Source organism: Anastrepha ludens, chromosome 5 (genome assembly GCF_028408465.1).
Source record: "Anastrepha ludens isolate Willacy chromosome 5, idAnaLude1.1, whole genome shotgun sequence".
Taxonomy (NCBI): domain Eukaryota; kingdom Metazoa; phylum Arthropoda; class Insecta; order Diptera; family Tephritidae; genus Anastrepha; species Anastrepha ludens.
In genome coordinates, this window is record NC_071501.1 from 16,349,989 (window position 1) to 16,373,361 (window position 23,373).

Sequence of the window (23,373 nt, forward strand, 5' to 3'; positions counted from 1 at the left end):
TATACATCGCGAACGTTTTTCTGTAGTACTTTTTTGTTGTTGGTTCAACGAAATTGCATGCACACCAACATCTGGGCGTCAAAACGCAAATGACTGCCTACTTTATCGCTGAACGCCCAGCGATAGGTAAAATAGTTGAGCTGAGGCGTTTAAGTGTCGTTACTTGACTTTTGCTCAGCTTTCGTGTGGCTATACGCAACCTTCGCCTTCGCCTTCGCCTTCGACTTTGCTTTGCCACGAACCTTGCCTTCACTTGCGACTTCTTGGCTTTCACCTTCGTGGCTACTAATTTACATACCGTTACACAAGTGCCGGTATGTATACTTTAAATAATAGTGAAAGCTCCTTTGCTGACTGCTTTATGTTTGTATTTTATTACTTCGCTGCTCATTACCGTCTTTTATGAGCGGTGACCTTCTTTGAAGGTGTGCCATGGAAACGGAAAGGTCATGAAAGCGATAGTATAGCACAAAGTAAGATATTGGTGGTGTGCGAATTTTTGGCATAAAATGAAGGAGATGAATGACTCTTAAATAACTAACTTTAAGTGAAGGAGACTACATAAAAAGGGCAACATTTTAAAGGTAACGCAATAAAGAGTTAAATGTGGAAGAGCCGTTCTTCACGTAGCCAAAAATTTAATAACGGGTTTTTCAATAAGGGCGGGTAGATGTTGAAATGGAATAAAACAAGCTGTGTGTGAGTTATTGACAAAATTATTTTTTTATTTGAAAGGCGCATATACGTCATTAAGTGTGGAATATGACATCATTCAAATGCCCGCCTCCGCTTCGTACGGTGGAACGGATCCGAGTGGTCCAATTTTCAATGACTCTTCCGCATAGATTTGCATAGACCTGAGACTTCAAGAAACCCCGCAGGAAAAAGTCTAGCGGGGTCAAATCGCATGACCTTGGTGGCCAATTCACTTCACCCCTGCGAGAGATAACCTTACCCTCAAATCGTTTATGCTGTTTGCTGTGTGGCACGTAGCGCCGTCCTGCTGGAACCACATGTCGTCTAGGTCCATATGGTTCAATATGGGCCATAAGAAATTGGTTATCATCGTTATGTAGCGCTCGCTGTTGACGGTGACCGCCTCACCAACGTCGTTTTCAAAAAAGTACGGACCAATGACGCCGCCGGCCCAAAATCCACACCAAACGGTAACTTTTTGAGGATGCATTATCACCTGGTGAACCTCGTGTGGATTGGTGTCGTCCCATAGACGGCAACTTTGTTTGTTAACACAGCCATTCATCCAAAAATGCGCCTCGTCACTAAAGATGATTTTTCGCCCAAAACTGGGGTTCTCTTCTAAACGATTCGAAGCCCAGTCAGTGAACAAACGGCGTTGTCTATGGTCATCAACTTTGAGCTCCTGGGTCAGTTGGATCTTGTACGGGTGTAGGCCCAAGTCCCGATGCAAAATTCGGAAAATTGAAGTCTGCGAAAGGCCACGTTCTTGTGCACGGCGAGGAATACTGCCTTGGGTTCTGCTAAAAAAAATATTCAGCTGTTGCACATTTCACTGGCGACTCATTTAAATAGCTAATTTTTCACATAAGAACTTTCAAGAATCCTATTTTAGTTGCTCCTCGCTTTCAAAAAAAAAAAAACGTTTAAATTGAAACACTTCTCACATTACCTGCATACTTGCCATTCCACTCATTTGCATTCGCGTGTTGCATGCTGCACATATTAGCAAGCAGGTACTCAGCTCAATTCAATTCAACTCAAATCAATTCAATTTCAGTCATATCAACTTCAGCCAAAGCGCAACTCTTTAACTGACATTTGCCGTTGTCGCAGGCTTGTCGCCGCTGCGGCTTGTTGCAAACACGCAAGTCATGCCACATTAAAAGTGTGAAAAATTGCCACTTGCATGCAAATATGCAACAATAGCACCAATAGCAATAGCAATAAAAATAAGAACAACAACAACTACAAAACAATAACACTTAGCCCGCCATTCATTAATTTCATATGCCATTTGCGACTATTTTCTCTTTCTAAGGCATTTTTTATACGCGCCCACTTTTTATAGAGGCAAATTTGCAGTTTTGAATAACAAGTTTAAATGACCAAATTAGCGCTTCTCGCTATTTATTACAAAAATTTTCAAACAAATTGTGCACTTGAAATGCTCGCAAACACGCCGAAAGGCAATTTAGTTAAATGTGCGAAAATGACGGCGCAGTTGGTGGTGGTTGTTTGTGAATTTATTTATTGAAAAGTGCATTTATTAATATGTTTGTAGCGGGTGTTTTGTTTTATGAGTTTGGAAAGTTAAATGGTACTTATTTTTTTCCTTGTTCACTCCACTCGGGAGCATAGGGCCTCGACAAGACTCAGTCTTGCGTTGGTTTCGTTAATCCATTTTGCTTTCTGGCAGGGTAGGTGATTAGCCGGCCGCTAAGAGTCGTAAATAGTGGTTGCTAAGGAATATCGCCTTCTTACTGCTTGGAGCGCCATCTATGTTTCACATTTTTCTGCCCGAAGGATCACACAGATGGTTGAGGACTTCGCTAAATTTGGCGTGTCTGCGCTTTTATCGCGGTTGCCCGTTCCTCTTGCTGGCGCCACTGATGCAATGTGTAACTGCGTGTTTTTGCTTGTTTTAGCAGCCACAATGCAAATAATGCGCTGACTATTGTACGGGAAAAAGGATGGAAAAGATAAGCTTTTGGGTTGAGGAATGAGATTTGTTTTTTTCTTGTTTTTTTTTTTTTGTTTAGAAACAGGGAAAGAAGAAAAGTAGGTAAATTTGGAAAAGTGCGAGGACCGTGCTTTACGTGTGATTCGAACCCACAACCTCTGAGATGGCAGACTAGTGCACTTACGCTAGACTACCGAGGCCGAAAATGATAGTACAAAATATAAATATTGTTGGAGTGACTTTTTTTGTTTTATTTAATTTTAATCTGGTAGATAATTTCATGGCATTTATTTTTTGAATTTGTTATCGGGCATATATCCGCCGCGGCTACGAGTTACGTGGCCCATTCCATCAGTAATATGCCCCTAGAGTGCAAGCTTTTTCTCTCATCTTCTTTCTTATTGAAGCCACATGACGGCGGACCACTTTATATGCGTCTGTCTGGCCTTTGCTCGATTCTGAAGTTTTTGGCACTGAATTGTTAAGAAGCGACCACCTTGGCTCATTGGCACCACAAGATCTACTTAGATTTCGTCAGAGGTAGGGTAGATTTAAAAAGAAATCAAAAAGGGAATCCGAGTGCAGTACAACGGACTTAATTGTGTCTAAGCGCTGTACTTTCTAGTCTGTCCCGACAAAAAAAAAAGAAGCTACATGACAGCTACCTCTGATGTGTTTATTGCTTATCTCATCCACTTTTATTGCGCTCGATGCCCATCGCAGCATTCTCATCTCCACCACATGGATTCTTTGTTCCTGTTTAGCAGACAGCGACCAACATTCGGAGGTGTAAGCCATTGAAGGTCCAACCACAGCTTTATAAATTTAACCTTTTAATTTTATTGGCATCTCTTTGTCACACAATTTTACCAGCCGGCTTGTGTGCGGTTCGTCCCTTCGCGGTCTAGTGAGCAATCAGCGCTTACAATGGAGCCAAGATATTTCAAACTCTCAGACTTGGATATCGTTTCAGTATCGATATGAAATTTCGGAATCTGGTCACTGTTATTAAAACCGAAAGTGACGTGCTCTATTTTCTGTCTGCTTATGCGTAAGGCATTTGTTTCCAAGACTTCAACCTACTGTGGCAATATATTTTGTAAGGTATAAACATTCTCAGATAGTAGCGCGACATCATCGGCGTACAACAGTGTCCAAGGCAATGCGTTTTGTAATTTTCGTTGGTTTGATTGAAAATAAGGGGACTGAGGGCCGAGCCCTGATGTACTCCTACGTTTATGGAGAACTTCTCAGATACACCGCTAGCATATAAGATTTATGATGTCGCATATAAGTGCATATCCTTCATCACATTTACAGTGCTTTCTGGAATATGTTTTTCTCTAAGTGTTTTTCTCGATAGATCTCTTGGAACTCGATCGAACACCTTTTCCATGTCGGTAAATATGGCATGAAGATTCTTACGTTGCACTCGAGACTTTGCACCTGGTAACGCAAGAAGTGAATGAAATGTATCATAGATCTGCCGGTTACAAGCCAAGGTGATTTTCACTGGCATGCACCACTTTTTTGATATGGGTGAAAATTACTCTTTCCCAGATTTTCATCGTATGAGACACCAGTTTTATACTGCGATAGTTCCTTCATTCTCTGGCATCACCCTTGTTCTTATAAAACGCTATTAGGTAAATTTACGCCTTGCTTTTGGTACGACGTTGTTTATGAATTTGTTGAAAAATATGGCAAGAAAGTTAAGGTCATCATCGCTTAGCATCTCCGCATCTCCACAGGTATTTTGTCTGGTCCAACTGATTTGTTGTTTTCCATTCAGTGGATAGCAAGGAAGACTTCTGCTTTCGTTATTTGTTGTCTAGGGCCGCATACTGGTTCTGGTTGAGTAACATCGCTGTGCTGAAAGTCTTCATTTAGAGTCTTCATAAGAGTGCCCAACTATCACACCAATGTGCTTTAATATTTACCAAGCCTTACGGAACAGAAATGTCAACACAGTTTGCCATTTTCAGCTGTCAAAACCACAGCAATTGATATCGATAGTTCTTATGCAGCTGAAAACACACCCGATACATAAAAAAGTAGATATATTATTAAAATTACAATAATAACTAATTAGGGCTTTAATTTGAAAAGTAAACAGTCCATGGTTTATTTTTTAATGCTCGAAAGTTACGTTAGGAATAATAATGTTTTAACTAGCTGGTGCCCGTGGCTCCGCTTATGTACATATGAAATGAAAAACATACATACTCGTACATGTACCCTATGATCAAAAAGTACTGGGAATGTTTAATTTAAACGAACCGCGCACGTGGGAACCGGCCCATAGTTTTGTCTTATGTTGGTAGAACTGTAAGACACACATCGGTCACTTTTTGGTGCCATCGAATCAGTAGTGTTTGCCTGGCCGGACGGAAATGTGCGCAAACAATTCTTGAATTTTGCTCTAATTTTGCTGAGTTATTTGACCAAACTCGAAGTAAATACCATCGTGCAAGCACCGTATTCCCCTGATATAACCCCGTGCGACTTCTCTTTGTTTCCCAAGGTGAAGTTACCACTTCTTGGAAGAAGACCTCAGTCGATAGAGGAGACCTAAGAGAATGTGACGAAGGAGCTGAAGGCCATCCCCTCGTCGGCCTACCAGGAGTGCATGGAGGACTGGGTTGGCACATGTTGCTTCAAACGGGTCATATTTTCAAGGAAATAAAATAAATTTGCCTGAAATTTAACTCTGTTTTGTTTTATTTAAACATTCCCGGTATACATACCTGTGGGCAAAAAGTAAGGCGAAGTTGGTTGTAAAATGAAAAATCTTTATTTATTCTAGTAAACCAATTTCATCCCCTTCAAAATAATCCTCTCTCAATGAAATACACTTATGCCAACGATTTTTCCAATCCCCCAAACATGCCAAATAGTCCATTTCCGGTATAGCCATCAGCACCTTCTTCGATTCAGCTTTTATCTCCTCAATCGACTCGAAACGCGTTCCCCGGAGTGGTCTCCTGAGTTTTGAGAATAGCCAGAAGTCACACGGAGCCAAATCAGGTGAATACGGTGGTTGCGGATCGATATGCGTGGAATTTTTGGCGAAATGGTCACGAAGAACGAGTGTAGTGTGAGACGGTGCATTATCGTGATGCAAAAACCAAGAGTTGTTGGCCCATAATTCTGGTCTTTTTAGACGAATTGCTTCACGTAAACGACGCATAACGCTCAAATAATATTCCTTATTAACAGTTTGGCCAGGTGGATGGAATTCATAGTGCACCACACCACGAAAATCTAAAAAAACTGTCATCTTTATTTTTGACTTTGACGACTTTGACGTGCTCTTTTCGGTCTGGCCTCGCCTTTAGTACGATATTCACTTGATTGGTCGGTTGTTTCAGGGTCGTAAGCATAAATCCAAGTCTCATCTCTCGTAATGATGCATTTGAGCTTGTCCTGATAGTCTGAAAGCATTGTTTCACACACATCAACGCGACGATTTTTTTGCAAGAAATTGAGAGTTTTCGGTACCAAACGAGATTTGACTTTTCGTAGGCCCAAATGGTATTTCAAAATGGTTTTCACAGATCCTTCTGACATTCCGATCATATCAGTAAGGTCTTTAACAGTCAACCGACGATTTTTGAGCACTAACTCCTTCACTTTATTGACGTGTTGGTCATCTGTTGACGTCGATGGTCGTCCGGTGAGCTCCAAGTCATCAACACGTTCTCAACCCTCTTTGAAGTCTTTGTACCACTTATAAACATTTTTCTGCGACATGGTTGAATCACCAAATGCCTTCTGCAACATGCTAAACGTTTTCGCAGCCGAAATTCCATTCCGCAAACAAAATTTGATGGCACTTCTCTGCTCAATCAAATGAGACATTGTAAAAATCGAAAAATGCACTCTTGGTCGTTTGGTAAACACAAGCGTAAATATATTACTGATAATGACATTCACAAGAAAGTTGGCCCAGATGTTATTAACAGTGCTGCCAACTCATGAAAAAATAACTAGACGAAATTTTAATCCCGCGAAATTTGACAAATAAATTCACCTTACTTTTTGCCCACAGTGCAGATGTACATACATTTAAGTTGACATATAATTGAAACAATTTTTATTCTACGATTTTTTTAACGATTAAATAAATTCTTAGAATAATTCTATTAATTAACTATCAATTATTTTGCATTCTTCAGTTTTAATTCCTACATCGAAAATTAATTCCAAAACATATCCTTTCAATATATTTAATGCAACTGATTTTTCACCATCTCCCTCCTTCTCTCCTCTCTCTTTGCAGTGCGAGCCCGGCCTAGGAGCGAGCGTTATGTACAATCTACTCTATAATAAACCACAAAAATTAATGTTACTAGCTGGCTGCAGCACCGTCTGTACCACCGTTGCAGAGGCGGCGAAAATGTGGAATTTAATAGTGGTAAGCATAAAAACAAAATACACACACATACATACGCATCTGCTCATATGTCCATGTATAAGGACCACAAATAATTGCTAGCAATTACTGTTGCCAGCAGGACATTGTAGGCACACTCATACACACACACACACACACACACACACACACACTCATGGTCAGCAGTGACAATGGATGACGGTTGTTGTTGCTGTTTGCTGTTATTGCTGCTGTAGGTTTTTTCTGATTTTGTATTTTATTTTTTTTCATTGATGTTAAAAGCATTTCATACAATATTTACGTCGCTCAGTTAATTAAAAACAAATATAGCCAATGGAAAACGGAAGCAAAAGCAAACAAAGATTACACACACACACACAACCACACGAGGCTGCCAATCAACGCAAACATTTTCTTTAACAGGAGAGTTTGTGAAAGAGAGCGAAAGAATCGTTTTTAGTCAGCAGGCAGTGCAAGTTTGCGTCAAAGAAAGGTAAAAACGCAATGTGAAAAGGATGAAAGAAGCTTTGCGGAAATCAAAAAATTGCATAAGCATAAGAAATTGCGTGAAAGAGGATTACATTTTAAGTGATTTCGCGACAAAAATGATGCCCACGAAAAGTTAGATTTTATTGCATGAGCAGGCACAATCACAGGCCCACTGCAAGGGTGGAGAAAAATGATAAATTTGAGTGTAAAGAAAACTTATTGATTAAATCTTGTAAATATTATATATTAATTCGTTGTGGAAGTTTTACTGAATTATACAAAGTTTTTGGTAAAATTGTCAAAGACATGATTGAACTCTTTTGTATGAAAAACAGAAACGAATTGAATGTCTTTAGCTGACAAAAACAAAATTACTATGTAGAATATTTTTATTATACCTACAATTTTTTTTACTTCAAACTTCTTATATTAATCCCAAAATGCTCTCAAGAATCCGAAAAAACTTCACACATCCGCCAATTTACAATTTCGTAATAAAGTCGTTGCACTTTGAAAGTAGCGAGAGAAAGAAACGAAAATAAAATCATCGAAAGTCAGCTCAAGGAAAAAAATAACAAAGAAAAACAGCAAACATCAAACAAATGAGCGACATTTGGTAATTGAGAAAAGGAACAACTTTGTAAATTGCAAAATAAAATTGGCAGCAGCTGTTGCTACTTTGCTGGGCGAACAAAAAACTTCGTGTATAACACACAATAACATACGCAAGCAATCAAATGGCCCAGCAGGAGAATTGGTGATACCTGAAGGGAATTTAAAATTTTAATACCCTGGGCTTGCTTTCCCTTTTACTGCTATGAAAGTGTTTTGCATAGGAAGCAGCTACCTTTTGCGCGCGGTTGTTCGTTTCCTGTAAAATTTGAAGGATCGAACCTGAATTCTGAGAATTAGTAGAGTCTATGAGTCTGGTGTTTGTGACGTGCGTCTTGATGTTGTTCTACAAATGGAGGGACCTACAGTTTCAAGCCGACTGTGAATAGCAAACGGTTTTTTTAGAAGGGCCTTTTTCATGGCAGAAATACACTCGGAAGTTTGCCATTGCCTACTGAGGGATGACTGCTATTAGAAAAAAAATTTCATTTTGCTGTTTCATGCACGGAGATACAATCCTATGCAGTCCCGACAGGTAGTCACCAACCCATTCTGTACTACATATAATAAACTTTAGATTGAAAATATTATCAAAAATGTTTGCTATATGTATAGGAATATGTCAGTGAAATTATTCATTATTGCTGCAGTTGGCATACGAGAATCACGGGAATTGATAGCCCAAATTTCACGCTAGTTTCACTGGTGAATGAAGATATATTACTCAACTGGTGGCTTTAATCAAATTATTTCTTAAAATCCTAGTTATCGACCAATTCAGATTGTATAAAAAAAAAAAAATTGTATTATTGCTAAAATGAAAACAAATCCTTTTTTGGTTCGCTAGGTGCCTCTCGAATCAAGGAATGGAGAGATACAATAATAATATTTCTCTCTCGTAGAAAAGTGTACCTCTGCTAAACATTGGCCCACTAAGTGACGCTATGATCGAAATATTTTGAAAATATGCATACTTATCGTCTCTCTTAGTTCCAATTCCGATTAGGTTAGGTTAGGTTAAATGGCTGCCCTAGCTAAAGGGCTCACTTGGACAAATGTTAGGAAATTCGTCCGTTGTGGTGCCATACATGGGAGAGGAGGAGGGAGATGGGAAGGAATAAGGAGCCTTGGGATTAGAAACGGACAATGTCCGGTAAGGATGCCCACCAAATTTGAGAGCTGGGGCTTTGTTAGCCTTAGAAGTTCCCTTGAGCGTCCCCGATCTACCCGTGGACAGAAGGATCTCGCGACCTTGCACGTTTGCGCACTAGCCCAGTGCTCGCTGAGTTGACTCGAGGCCCATCTTTCCAGGAGCAGACCACAGGTTCTCAGGGGGACCCCAATTATCTCATTTCGCGACGAAACCGTCTCCTAAGTTCCCTGTCTAGCCAGCTCATCAGCCCAGCAGTTTCCCTCTATGCCGCTGTACCCGGGAACCCTAATGAGCCTGATGATGAAGTATTCGGATGCAATCGAGAGAGAAGCCAGACATTCCCCGACCAATCTCGAGCGCACAAACAGCGAACCCAAGGCCCTAATTGCCGATTGGCTATCGGAGTAGATATTTACTTCCTTAACGGTAATTACCGAATTGAGCAACCAGTCCACCGCTTCCTTAATTGCGGATACCTCCGCTTGGAAAACACTACAGTGGTCCGGGAGCCTAAATTTAAGTTTGATGGCAGGTTCCTTACAGAATACTCCGCCACCAACCCTTCCGTCCAACTTAGAGCCATCCGTGAACATGTTTGCCATGCCTTGCCGCCGAATGTTGCACCCCGCCCACTCATCCCTTGAGGGAATGTGAGTAGAAAAAGGTCCGCTCGGACCTAGCGTGGGAATGAACTCAAAGTTTTTAAGAATGTTAGAATGTCCGTAACTTAAGTCTAGCCTATGGCCCGAACACCTTAATCTGATTGCGGCGCGTGCAGCGGTAGTTTTTCCTACAATGTCCACGGGCGCCACATTCGGCATAGCGTTAAGCGCTAGAGTAGGAGTGGTACGGAGAGCCCCACTGATTCCAATGAGGGCAGACCTTTGTACCCTCTCCAGCTTCTTAACTAATACCATCCTTTCTAGCGAGTTCCACCAGACAAGGACTCCGTATAGCAAGATTGGTTTTATAATCGTGTTATAAAGCCAAAAAGTGACTTTAGGCGAGAGGCCCCATCTTTTGCCGATAGCGCCCCTGCAACCATATAGGGCGACTGTTGTCTTTCTGATTCTCTCCTCAATGTTTGGCTTCCATGTAAGACCTCTGTCAAGGATGAGTCCCAGGTACTTCACCTTGTCAGAGAGCACCAACGGAGCACCCGATATTGAGGGGAAAAACACTCTTGGAATTTTGTATTTCCTCGTAAATAAGACGAGCTCCGTCTTCAGAGGATTTATCGATAGGCCGCAATTTGCATCAGTTCCATCAGAGTATCTAGAAACTTGCCTCTGACAATAAGTGCCACGTCATCCACGTAGGCAATCACCTTACAGCCCCTCCCCTCCAACTCCTCCAGCAGACCGTTAAGTACGGCAACCCAGAGTAGTGGCGAGAGAACCCCGCCTTGCGGAGTGCCTCTGTTCACTTGCCGGCGGAGAAAGGTGTCACCCCATTCTGCCACGACCGTTCTCTCGGTAAGCATCGTGTGGATAAGCCTTATCAGTTCGGTTCCGACTCCTAGTTTACCTAGCGACTTGGTGATTGCCTCCGGGAGGACATTATTAAAAGCCCCCTCAATGTCGAGGAAGGCACCCACAGTGAACTCCTTCTGGTGGAGGGACACCTCGATGTCCTTAACAATTGTATGCAAAGCAGACTTTACCGATCTGCCTTTACAGTAAGCATGTTGAGCGTACGATAAACGCCCCCGAGGAATTTCACTCCTTATGTGCAGATCAATCAGCCTCTCCAGGGTTTTTAGGAGGAACGAGGAGAGACTGATTGGTCTGAAATCCTTAGGGGATACATGTGAAATCTTACCTGCCTTGGGTATGAAAGTTACTATCACAGCCCTCCAAGATCTGGGTATGTAGCCCCTATCTATGCAGCTCGCGTAGATAGGAAGAAGCCAATGACAAGATACCTCAGCAGATTTCTGCAGTTGAGCCGGTATAATGCCATCGGGCCCAGGTGACTTGAAGGGTGTGAAAGAGTCAATCGCCCAAGCCAGGCGTCGCTTATTTAGCCAGCGGTGGTGGGTGTGTGGAGTGCTATGCATCCTATCCCAGCCGATATTAAGCGAGTCCGGATTTGTCGGAAAATGAGCGTCAAGGAGTAACCGGAGTGGCTCCTCGCTGCTCATGGTTCAGCACCCCGAGCTGTCTTTCAGGTACCCCATAGGTGTGGAATTGCTCGAGAGAATATGTCTGAATCTCGCGGACTCATGACAGCCCTCCACGCTTTCGCAGAATCTCCGCCATGAGTCTCGCTTCCGATGAACTTCTTCAGAAAAAGTATAAATGTTAGGAGATACTAATATACTTATCAAAGCACAAAAAAATACACTTTTGACTACTTATTTATTTAGTGTTTTTAATTTTTTTATTTCAGTTATTATTTTATAAAACTATAGCTCATTCTATCAACGACCATACCACGCTGAAAAGATCGGTTCTCGTCCGATCACCGAAATTAAGCAGGGTCAAGGGCAGTTAATGCTCAGATGGGGGGCCGCTTAGGAACACCGCCTATTGTAGACCTTTACTGACAAAAATAAAACGAACGGATGCTTGCAGACTCACGGCGGAGATAACAGGCTTTGTAGTCTATCAGGGAACAAGTAGCCAAAATGGGCTTTCTCACAACACCCACTGTCACAGTTTTAAACAACCGGAGAAAAAGGAAACGATTTTCCATTTCCCCTATGAATGACCTGTCTTATGAAAGGAGAGAATGTCAACCCTTTGGCAAACCACTGTTTGAGAGTCTCGAACAAGTATCAGGCTTAGACGTCAACAACCCAATAAAGTTCTTAAGCCGCACAAACTTGGTATAGTTAAGCTGTAAATAATCATTAAAAAAGTTGATAGCGAGGAAGTGGCAACAAAATGGTGCAGAAGCGCTAGCTGTATTCGGGATGAATCACCACTTTAACTAACCATAGCTCATTCTATAACAAAGGTTATATGAATCACAGTTTCTAACTTTGTGCAAGGTTCGTAAAAATCATCATACATTTTCATCAAAATATCATACTCTTTAATTAGAATTTTTAAACGCAGTTTTGTTACCCATTAAATTTTAGACGAATGCTAATTTGAAGTGGCTCAATACTATTCTTTATTTTTAATTTTTTCCCCAAATAGTGCTGAGCGTTTTCTTTATAAAATAAGTTGTCGACATGTTTTTTTGTATGGAAAACACCATCTGGAAGTTAGAGGGTTAATCTGTTCTACAAAAACTGTCCTCACAATAATCCGCATACACAATTTTTTAAATATTATATTTTATATACCAGATATAAAGATTCTGTGATATCGTATGCAGTTTCATCTTAAAGGTGCTGACTCAATGCAGGCTGCTTTGGTTGCTTGGCCTCGATAACTGTCGAAAATGAACAGAACAATACTGAAATATGAAATATGAAAAGAGACCAATTGGCGGTTTTGATTTAAAAAGCCCAATGTTCTATTTGCAGTGCTTTTGGTATTAAGGGTTGAACACCCATGTTTATATACTTTGACTTGACTTTTCTTTGCTTCATTTTTGAATTTAGGCAGATTGCAGAGATTGTTTATTTACATTTGGTTTTCACAACTGTTTGAAGAAAATTAAATAATGCCATTGAAAAGCATAGATGTATTGATTTACGCGTATTCTTGAATTGTTCCTCATTTCTTGCAAGTTTGCGCAATGCTGAAAATGTCTATGTTTTTGTCGATCTTTACATAATTCAGGCACCCAAAAAATTAGTCGTTGACGTAACTGGTATTTTATCTTGTATGTATATTTTAAGTATTAAGGGAGGAGCCTGCTTTAGAGGCTTCAAAAAATCGATTTTTTCGTGCATTTTTTTGGGAAGGAAAGAAATATTCGATTGACACGAAACTTTCAGGTGTTATTGTTATATATTTCAGCAGTATTCTCAAATTTTTTCATTAAAATATATGCTATATTATGCCTGGTACAAGCATTTTTCCTTTTTTGCTTTTACGAATCATCTGATTGCTATGACAGCGTTCAAAGTGCCCATTTGGCCATACAAATTTTCAAAGCCAAACAAAAAAAAATACAGCAAGCAAAGCCAGGCTGCATTGGACCAGCACCTTAACACTTATAACGAAACATGATTTTTGTGACACTAAGCGAAACATAAGGTAATTTTGACCGAAATCGTTACTTTTTATGTTTTTTTTGTTGTTATGTTTTTTTTTAGTTAAAATGAGGTAAATAATAAGGTACTACAATAATTATTAAGCATTTACAATCAAAAAAAGTTTTTATTTTACATAATTGACATGTCAATCATTAAAAAGAACATGAAACTGAAATTAACGAAACCTATAAAGCTTGAATACAAATTATAAATTGAAGCATATTGTAGAAACTCAGTCTAATCATGTGAACGACATAACATTTTTACATATTACTGTACTTTACTCACTTTTCAACAAATCTTTCACAAAGCGGCACATTCAAAGCAGGACCGGATTTGACAGCTACCGCAGATTGGCACATTGCATCTGAAGCACTTGTTGTGCACACACGGTAAATCTGACCGACCGAAATCGAACTTGGGATGTGCACAAGACAATAGCGTCACGCCAACTAAATGAAAACCTGTTCAGTGGCGATGGTAGGGGGAGGGAGGAAGGTAGGAGGAGGGGCAGCTGTCAAGGTCAAGCAGTTTAGCCACTATTCCAGCACGAAATTCACTATCGGTCATTTTGACCGATGTTTCGTTATGAGTGTTAAGAAGTGATCAGCTTTGACTTCTTAAAGATAATCACACGTAAATTTAAAAAACTTAGCATGACCGATCTGGCTGCTGAGCTCTTTAACAAATCTAGTGTTTTGAAAAGGTTGGATTATTTCCTAGTCTAATATTGTATATTCTAAACCTCCTCTCTACCGCATTCTACCACTCTCTCTAAGCTAATAAGTTGGGTATCAACGAATAAGAACCCAGTTACCTTGCAACTAGTTGCATTGCAACTAGTTACATTGCAACTAGTTACTTTGTAACTAGTTCTTATCTAGTGGCATAGTAACCATTTAAGCCGAAACAAACATTTACTTTGACCACATGAAGTCTTCCCTGCAAGGTGTGCACTATGAACATTTGTGCATTTTGTGCTTCCAGTAGAACGATAGATTGAAAGAAAATGCGCACACACACTACGTAATCACTTGTACCTGCTTTTTTCGTAAATTTTCGCAATTCATTCGCTCGCTACTAACAATTTGCTTTGTACTGCGAGTATTTGTGCACATTTGTAAAAAGTGTTTGCAATTTTTTTTTATACAACAAAATCGAACAACTACTTACGGTGTTTGAATGTGTGTGTGTGCAACAGTGCAAATGCTTATTGTTGTCGACAAATGTTGATGATGCGTTGCAAACATTTCCACTGACACACAGCTGTCTGCAACACCATTGCAATCTACAGCTACGCTATGCTCGAGAGCACACAAATGGTCAGACGGTCAGGCGGTGATGGGGCAATTGTAGTGTCATTGCACACTACGAACAACAATAACAATTTATTATATACGTATGTGCAGTGAATAAGAAAGCACCGTATTGCATACTGACTATTGCACTGGTATTTATGTGCATGTAAATGTGTGTTTGTGTATGTGAGATTTCCTTTATTTGCTGCTTTCTTAACTTATTTTGCTATTTGGCTGTTTCCTTGCGCTTTTCGTCGGTTGCCTTGTTATTCAACGTAACAATGAATGAAACGCTATGTGCTCTGCGCTTCGGTGCTTCTGGTCAATTCCCGGTTGACAGTTTAGATTTGTCGTTGATGTGATGGCGCTTAAGCAGCTGAGTTTATTGTAGCAGAGATATACCATACTTAGATGCTGTAAGGGAGATTAAAGGTCAAAGTATTGTGTGTATATATGTATGTAAGTTGTCAAAAAACATGCTAAGCTGCTGAGCTAATAAATTTAAATTCTTGCTGACATTGCATTAGGAAAAAGTTTCTAATAGAGACATCAAGAAATATCACTGAGACCCTTTGAACTGGCAAAAATCTAATAATTTGCGGATTATTTTGTATTCTCAGTAACACTCGAACGAATAGCTACAACAAAAACTCAGCATATCCTTTCAGTTTACATTTTGAACTTCTTTTCAAAATATATTTCATCTCATTCTAAAATAAGCAAAGCGTTTTCTGGTTAACACGAAATGCCTTCCATTCAAATATTTTTTTCGTAAGCTGATTAATATCTGACTCCAACAAATTTTTGTGCTGTGTTCTTAATAAACTCGAAAGCTGTAACTCCATACTAAGCACTCCAGGCGCTACGTTTTTCAGAGCTCAGGCTAAAAAGCCCATTGTATTTAAAGCTCTGGAAAGAGGGTAGATAGTCAAGGAGGGAAGGAGAAAAGTATCAGAGAAAGAGATAGGAAAGAATAGAGACAGAGATAGAATTTTCCAGATTCTTTGGCAAATCTGTAAATATCCTCCAGTTTTAGAGAACGAATATTACTCATTCTCACAACATCGGAACCCGTGTCATAGCCGTGCTCTAGCAAAGGCAAGACACTCGCAGCGAAAATGCTCAGTGCTATTCCCCTCCTTCAAGCACGACAGGCACTTTGGGTCCTCAATGATTCCAATGGTGATCATATGCTGACCCCATCGATTGTGTCCTGTAATGATACGGACCATCAACCGAACGTCTTTCCTTCCAAGTTTTAATAGAAACTTTGACAGTTTTCTATTCGGATTTGTCACAAAACACTTTGCAGTTCAGCAGCGTTCTAGACCGGACCATCGCTCTTTATGTAAATTTCATACATAATCGCTGATCCAATAAATGATTCCTGCGTAACTGATTCCCATTATTGGCTCTGGTCCTTGTAGGAAAACCGCTGATACACGGTTGGCCAATTCATTGGCAATTTCGTTTCCTTGAACACGGGAGTGTCCTGGAACCCATTTAAGTACAAGCCTGTTTTGTCTTGCGACAGAATTAAGCTTCTTTTTACATTCTTGAACAATCTTCGAGGTTTGCTTCGCGTTCTCCAGGGGCCTCAGTGCAGCCTGACTGTCACTGAAAACCCCAATCTGTTTCTCGCTCCATATCGTCTCGCACAGAGCCATAGCACCCGAATTGCTTGGTAACGAATTCCAGCTTAGATACTTGTTTGAATCTCATTAATTGTACTTCTACAAACTAGTTGTCCTTCAGGAAAAAACACACTAATTTACAAGTTACGCTGATGGAAATTTCTAACCAATTTTGCTCAGACTATTGGCTCACATATACGTAGAAAGGTTAAAGTGGCAAAATGCTTGAGTACAAAGAACTTCAGATACAGATTTCTTACTGGAACGAAAAGGGCAATCAGGTGTCTGATACCTACTCCCAGCATTCTTAAATTATGAAATTTTCGGGAGCAGTGGAAATCACAGATAAATTCAATGTCAGAATTCACAAGCCGTTGTTACTGGAATTGATCTGCATTTATTTGATTACTACGGTACATAGTATTTATGTATGTACTTGTACAGCCTCAACTTCTTCTTCACTTTACCTTTTGATCATGGAGTATGTCGGTTTTCTCCTTCTGAGGTACATAGTATATTATTTTCAGAATATGCCTTTGAATTGTTAATTTTGCGTGAATTCTTAGCATCATCACATTTTGAGACTCATGGAACTTCTTCCATCTTCCACGCATTTATGTACGCCATTAATTTAAAAAATGTATTTACTCTCATTAGCATTAACCTACTTTAAGGTACGCTCCATTTAGTTGATGACAACACCGGCCCCAAGGGTAATGCTCGTATATATGCACCTCAATTAGCCTTAATTAGTCCGCAAGTGTAAACGTTAGAAGCAATAGAATACGAATAAAATAGAATGAACGCTCACCAGATGGCAAAACCATATTTAATTGCAGCGCAGACGTAATTGAATTTTATAATTATTTTTTCGGGATCACAATTTAATTTAATTTTTGGCATTTTTTTGTTTTTTTTTGTGGTTTGTTTGTTGGATAATGCTAAGCTGTACGCGTACTACTGCAGATTAGCATGGGTTGCGGTGAGTAAACACGTGCTAAAAATTTAATAGCTGACATTACCCAGCACTGCAAAAGAAGCAAACCAAGCAAAAGAGGTAAAAGTCTGAGTTTAGCCAAGGCTGAGGTAAATATTGAAATAAAGTAAAGTTAGAAAAAAAAAATAAATATGAGGTCCGTCCCAAATGCATTGGGTAAACAAAAATATTATAGCTCATGTCACAGGCTAAACACAAATTTTTAGATAAGAACCAGGCTAGATCTGAAGGCCTTTGATACCAGCTGCGAGATACTCTGGCTTAGAAATGCAAAAAATACGATTTTTGAGTATAATTGAAAAAGTTTTTGTTAGAGATTGTGAAACATCCTTACTGTTTTTGTTACTCAAATTCCTTTCTGATACGTGCAAAGACTTTTATTTGACTCTTAGATAGTGTTTGGCGAATTTATCGGCAAGTGGAAACTGAGTAGCATTAGATAAAGAAAAGTATGTAACGGCAAACACAAAAGTTCCTAAAAAATATTTTTTTTTATTATATACGAGGGGTGCCTTTTATATTTCGGGATTAGAGAGCAAAAACAAATTTTAATCATCGAAAATCACTTTATTGTTTTTCAAAATATTCTCCATGAAGATCTTTAGACTTTTGCATGCGTTTGAACCAATTGTCGAAGCACTTTTGCCACTCTGAATGAGGTACCTCCAAAACATGCATTCTGAATGCCGCAACCGCTTCTTGAGGTGTCGAAAAACGTTGACCTCCCAGTTTGTTTTTTACGTACGGGAATAAAAAGAAGTCATTCGGTGCCACGTCAGGACTATACGGCGGATGACCCATTAATTCGATGTTTTGGGTGCTCAAAAATACAGCCGATGTGTGAGAGCTCGCATTGTCCTGGTGAAGAGTGATCCGTCTTTGGCGCTTGGTTTTCCTAATTTCTTGGAAGACAACTGGCAAACAAACGGTTGTGTACCACTCAGAATTTACTGTTCTGCGTTGTTCTAGTGGTACGTTTGCGACATGTCCAGTTTTTCCGAAAAAACAGGCGACCATTTGCTTGGAAGTGCTTCGTGCGCGAACAACTTTTGTGGGATTTGGCTCATCTTGAAACACCCATACAGTCGGCTGCTGTTTACTTTCGGGCTCATACGCGTAAATCCATGATTCATCACCTGTCACGATGTCATAGACGTGTTTCGAAGCCACGCGATCGTATTTTTTGAGCATTTCCTTCGACCAATCGAGACGAGCCTGTTTTTGAGCGATTGACAAATTGTGTGGGATTCAACGCGAACAAATTTTTTTGACAGTCAAATGTTTATGCAATATTGAATGTATGCTAGTCCCACTAACGCCTAAGATTGTCTCAATCTCACGATAGGTCACATGACGATCTTGCACTATCAGTTCGCGCACAGCATCAATGGTTTTCGGAGCAACAACTGATTTTGGACGACCTTCACGAAATTCGTCTTGGAGTGAACTACGACCACGATTGAATTCACCATACCATCGATAAACACTGGTCCTTGATGGAGCTTCATCGCCAAAAAATTAATTAAGTTCATCCAAGCAATGTTGCTGAGTTAATCCACGTCGAAAGTTGTAAAAAATAATCGGACGAAGATGTTCACGATTTAATTCCATTTTTGGACCGAGATGAATCTTTTAAGTTACTGTTAACAACACAAATAGCGCTGGTATTTCAAAACGTTCTGAGTACGTAAAAGCCAAAAAATGTCAAACTTTGCGGTACAGCTGTCAATTGCCAGATTGCAACACCAGGGTAGCCAAATCCCGAAATATAAAAGGCACCCCTCGTACATGGTTGCCCATATTCGACGGATTTTGATGACTCATTGGGCCCATTCCAATCGACGAGGCTTGTCCGCAGGCAACAATCTTTGCGTCAATTGAATCTTATACGGGAATAAATGCAAATCAATGCGGATAATTCGTTGGAAAGTGGTCCAAGCAATGCCCAACTGCTGAGAACGGCGATTTTGGAATGTCCTTGGTGACGTCTTGGTCGGTTTTGATTTGGCCTCTTTGGATTAGAAAGAGCATCACCAGTCAAAAACCTTTCGTACAAACGTTTAATGGTGTTCTTAGAAGGCGCCATTCACTCACATTATTTAATTTTTATACGCACGTTGAGTTTTCACAATTGACTTCTTTTGTTGAATGTAAATTTCAACAATTTGGGAGCGCTCCCGTGGCGTGTACTGTTCCATGGTAAAAATCTGCTTCGACTGACGCTTCCAACGCGGCATGTCATTAAGCGATCTGACGTCTCCGTCAGAAGATACAGGGTTGCCAGATGGGTCCGTCGAATATTGGCAACCCTGTAGTAACCTAGAATTTCAAATTATTAGCTCCATCTAAGACTAAACTAAAGCAGCAGTGGCCTTCATCCTAAGAAAATTCATCCGAAAAAAATATTTTAACTCATATTAGTTCTAAAATTCCTATAAAGTGGCCCACAGGCTCCCAAATAACAAAACTCAAGTAGTTTCAGTAAATATGCTGGATTTCAGATTCCTAATTAGAGTAAACGAAAATCCTATCAAATACTATAGTTGATTAGTAGTCAGTAATTTCTATTATACATTTGCTTCTATTCATGAAAACTTGGATTTGATTCGTGTTTCTCGGGTTTTAAGAACTTTTACCAAGATGTGCGATTTTTGGTTTGGTAGCCACTTGCAACGCTCTCACTTGATGAACGAAGATAACACAATCGGCAATCGCTATCCGCCCAGCCAGAAAATTAGTCTTTCGAGGAGGCTCTTCTCAATCATGAATAATTATTTCTTAGGTTTTTAAAGCAAGATGTGATCTAATATAACTTGGCGGACATAAACATCTCAGCTGCACTTTGTGTAATCTGACTGAAACAGAAAATATAACGAAATTTCTGGGAAAGAGTCCAATATTCAAAAGAATCAGATATACATAAATATTTGGTAAAATACTTTTTAGAAACAAGAGAAATGATTGACGTATTAAATGGGGAAATGGGATGGGAAAGTGTAGTTAAGTTCTTTATTGGGGCTTAAAGTATAGAAAATTGATTTTTAATGAAGATGGGATAGAAGTTAATATGCCAAATGTTTTAGATATAACCACCAAAACTGTTCTTTTTGTAATTTAATTTAATTATGATTTTTATTAATTTTTGTTTGCTAGTCATTTGCTTTATTTAACAAAACTAAAAACCCAGCATTGTTACACCATGTTTCGACATGACTTTAGCAAAATTTCAAAAAAAAAACAATTACTATCTGTAAAAGTTATCGCTGTTTGTGTGCAGCCTGTTTTACATAAAGTCCCTTGCGGTGATAATCACACGTCCATGGAGATTCATCTAAAAGCAATCGGACAAGAGAAATTAGTGTTATTAATAGATAATCTTGTGCCTGATCGAAGATTTTTTTTGTTTCAAAATTCACAAAAGGCGGCCTTAGGAAATATTTTTCAGATTTTCGAGAAAAAAACCGACAATTAACTGTTAAAAAAAATTGAAATTTTTGAAAAAAAAATCCTTTGATTGGGCACGAGTTTTTTAATGTTTTTCAAATAAAACTTATATTGAAATCTCTGAAACGGTTTTTAATTTACAGTGATCGCTAGTTCAAAAAACATTTAATGTGTTGCTATCGATTCCGGAGCGCCCGAGCGCCCGATCGCCCTTTGTTAATTGCTAAATAACTCAAGAAGTATTTGTCGGATTCACTTCAAATACTTCAGTTATACTTTAAGAAAATGCAAAAAAATATCCAATTTTTTTTAAATTCTGACTACCTCTAACCCCTTAATTCACTCTATGTAATTTGTTAACTCTCTGGGTATTTAAATGTTGGAAAAGAAATTCAAATCACATTTAGTTCGCCTTCTGACGACTTTAGAGTCAATGTCGTATATTCTTGAACTAAGTTATTTGTAGTTTTTCATCATATCATCATAAATTTCTAGAGTTCAAGTGTGAAACATGGGGCCAAAGAGTAGTGTTTAAATTGTATAAATATTTTTGTTTCACCCTTCTTCCAATAAAAACTCCTGTATTTTTAAAGAACTCTTTTTCAGCAGCTTAGTCTGATTTATTCCCTTTTTAATTTGCATTCGGTTCCTCATCCTAAAGCTTCCTACCTCAGACCCTGAGCAAATTTTGGCCGCTAAAAACTTTAACAGCAAATTTTTGATATCAGGAAAACATTGTAGTTGGATTTTTTCTGAACTAGTCATCCGTATTTTAATATGTCAACTTCAGGCCAAGTTGACTGTAAGCAAATTGGATATTCGCATATTTGCGGTCGAACACATCTTAGGCTAAGGGAGTTTACTGTATAAACATTTTTCACACTGATTGAGTGGCGCAACTACGAAGAAAGCATCAAATTTAGGAACTCACAGCCTTGTAAGAGTCTGGGATTCTTGACTTCTCTTACACTTATAGCTCACTTCTGTGATCTAAACTTTTTTTGAAACTTCATACAAATGGAATTTTTTTCATTTAGTCTAATTAAAGCTGCTTGGAGTTACAAAGGGACTCAAGCTAGTGAGCATGCATGCAAATTATGTTTATATTTTCTAAATATCAACTTTTAGGACTACAAAAAAGTTATAGTTAAAAAGCCATAGTTAACTAGTCGCAAACTAGTTAGTTACAGACTAGTCTGGAGCGCGTTTAGTTAACCAATTTATAATTAGTTGCCAAAATATGCAGCATTTTAGAAATATAACTTTGCCGCAATAAAACTTATAATTTAGTTAAAATATATAATTATCAATTAATTATAGTTATTATAATATTATCACAAATTCATTCCGATTAGTTAGCCCTCATACTGGAGAGTGGCCTAGAATCATTTGGAATAAATGTAAATCTGCTTTTCTTTATAATCATAAACTTTTAGGGTTAGGGTTATATTTGAAAAAAGAAATTATAAACTGCTCCAAAAATAACTAGTCTCAAAGTAGTTTTTTACGGACTAGTTTGAAAGTATTTCGTGCGGTTTAATCATAGTAACTGATGCTTCCGGTAGCCCCATCGCCGTCTTAAAAAATCGACTTGAAAAAAAAATGGTTTCAGTACAAAAACAACACTTATCCACTATGGTAAAATAACTAATTTTTATTAGTTTAAAAGCATAGACGCAATAATTCGATTTATTTTCAAACATAAACTCTAAGTTGAGTTTAGAATTAATGGGACGTGTGCGGTGATATTTTTTAATTACGCAAACAGGCGAAAATAAAATTAATTTCGCGCGACCCCAATATAAAGTTTTAAAAATTAGATATTTTCCCAAATTAGTGAAGATTTTTCATGAATTAATTTAAGAAAAAAATGTGATTTATCAACTGGTCCGAGAGCAAATAGTCGTATGTTATGAAATAATTTGTGGCGTTTTCGATTTATTTTTGAAGTCAACTAACGCTCTTTATATGGCCAGGCTAAAAGAAGAAGTAGCGAAACCTTCTTGGTTGTGACATATATCACTTTTAAGGTTAGGATTAAATTAGACAACTTTTATTAAAACCTTCGTTTGGGCACCCGGCTCTGGCCTTTTTTCGTCCTGTTCGAGGGTTCTTTTTGAAAGGTTGTATCCATAAATCGATAGAAAACTAAATTTTACCTGGAAGCTCAAATCGTTAGCTATAAAATAAATATGTTATATTCACATCCAAAGTCGAAAAAATCAGTTTGACCAGACCCGGATGCCCAACGGAGAGTCAAAAAGGGTTAACTACCAACTGTTCGAAAAACAACTAGTTGGTTTGGAAGCACTTTCTTTTACCCAATTTATAACTTAACGCCAAGACAAGCGGCGTCGTAAACCAAACTCTTCCTCTAACAAATTCTTAATAAAATCAATCACTTTTACAAACAAACCACCAAACATTTATTTCCAAACATCTGACCTAAACTTAATGCACATATTTTCCCGACAAGGTATACACCTGCAAACCACTGCCATCTAACGAAATTAATTACTTGAAAATCTTATAGTA

General features: G+C 38.8%; 1 protein-coding gene across 1 annotated transcript in view; it reads left to right on the forward strand.

Moving 5' to 3' along the window:
* Window positions 1–23,373, forward strand: part of LOC128863611 (gamma-aminobutyric acid type B receptor subunit 1) — a 290,985-nt gene that overhangs the window by 4,925 nt on the left and 262,687 nt on the right. The window contains exon 2 of the mRNA XM_054102849.1: window positions 6,942–7,076. Coding sequence (XP_053958824.1) covers window positions 6,942–7,076 — 135 coding nt within the window. The remainder of the gene's footprint in view (window positions 1–6,941; window positions 7,077–23,373) is intronic.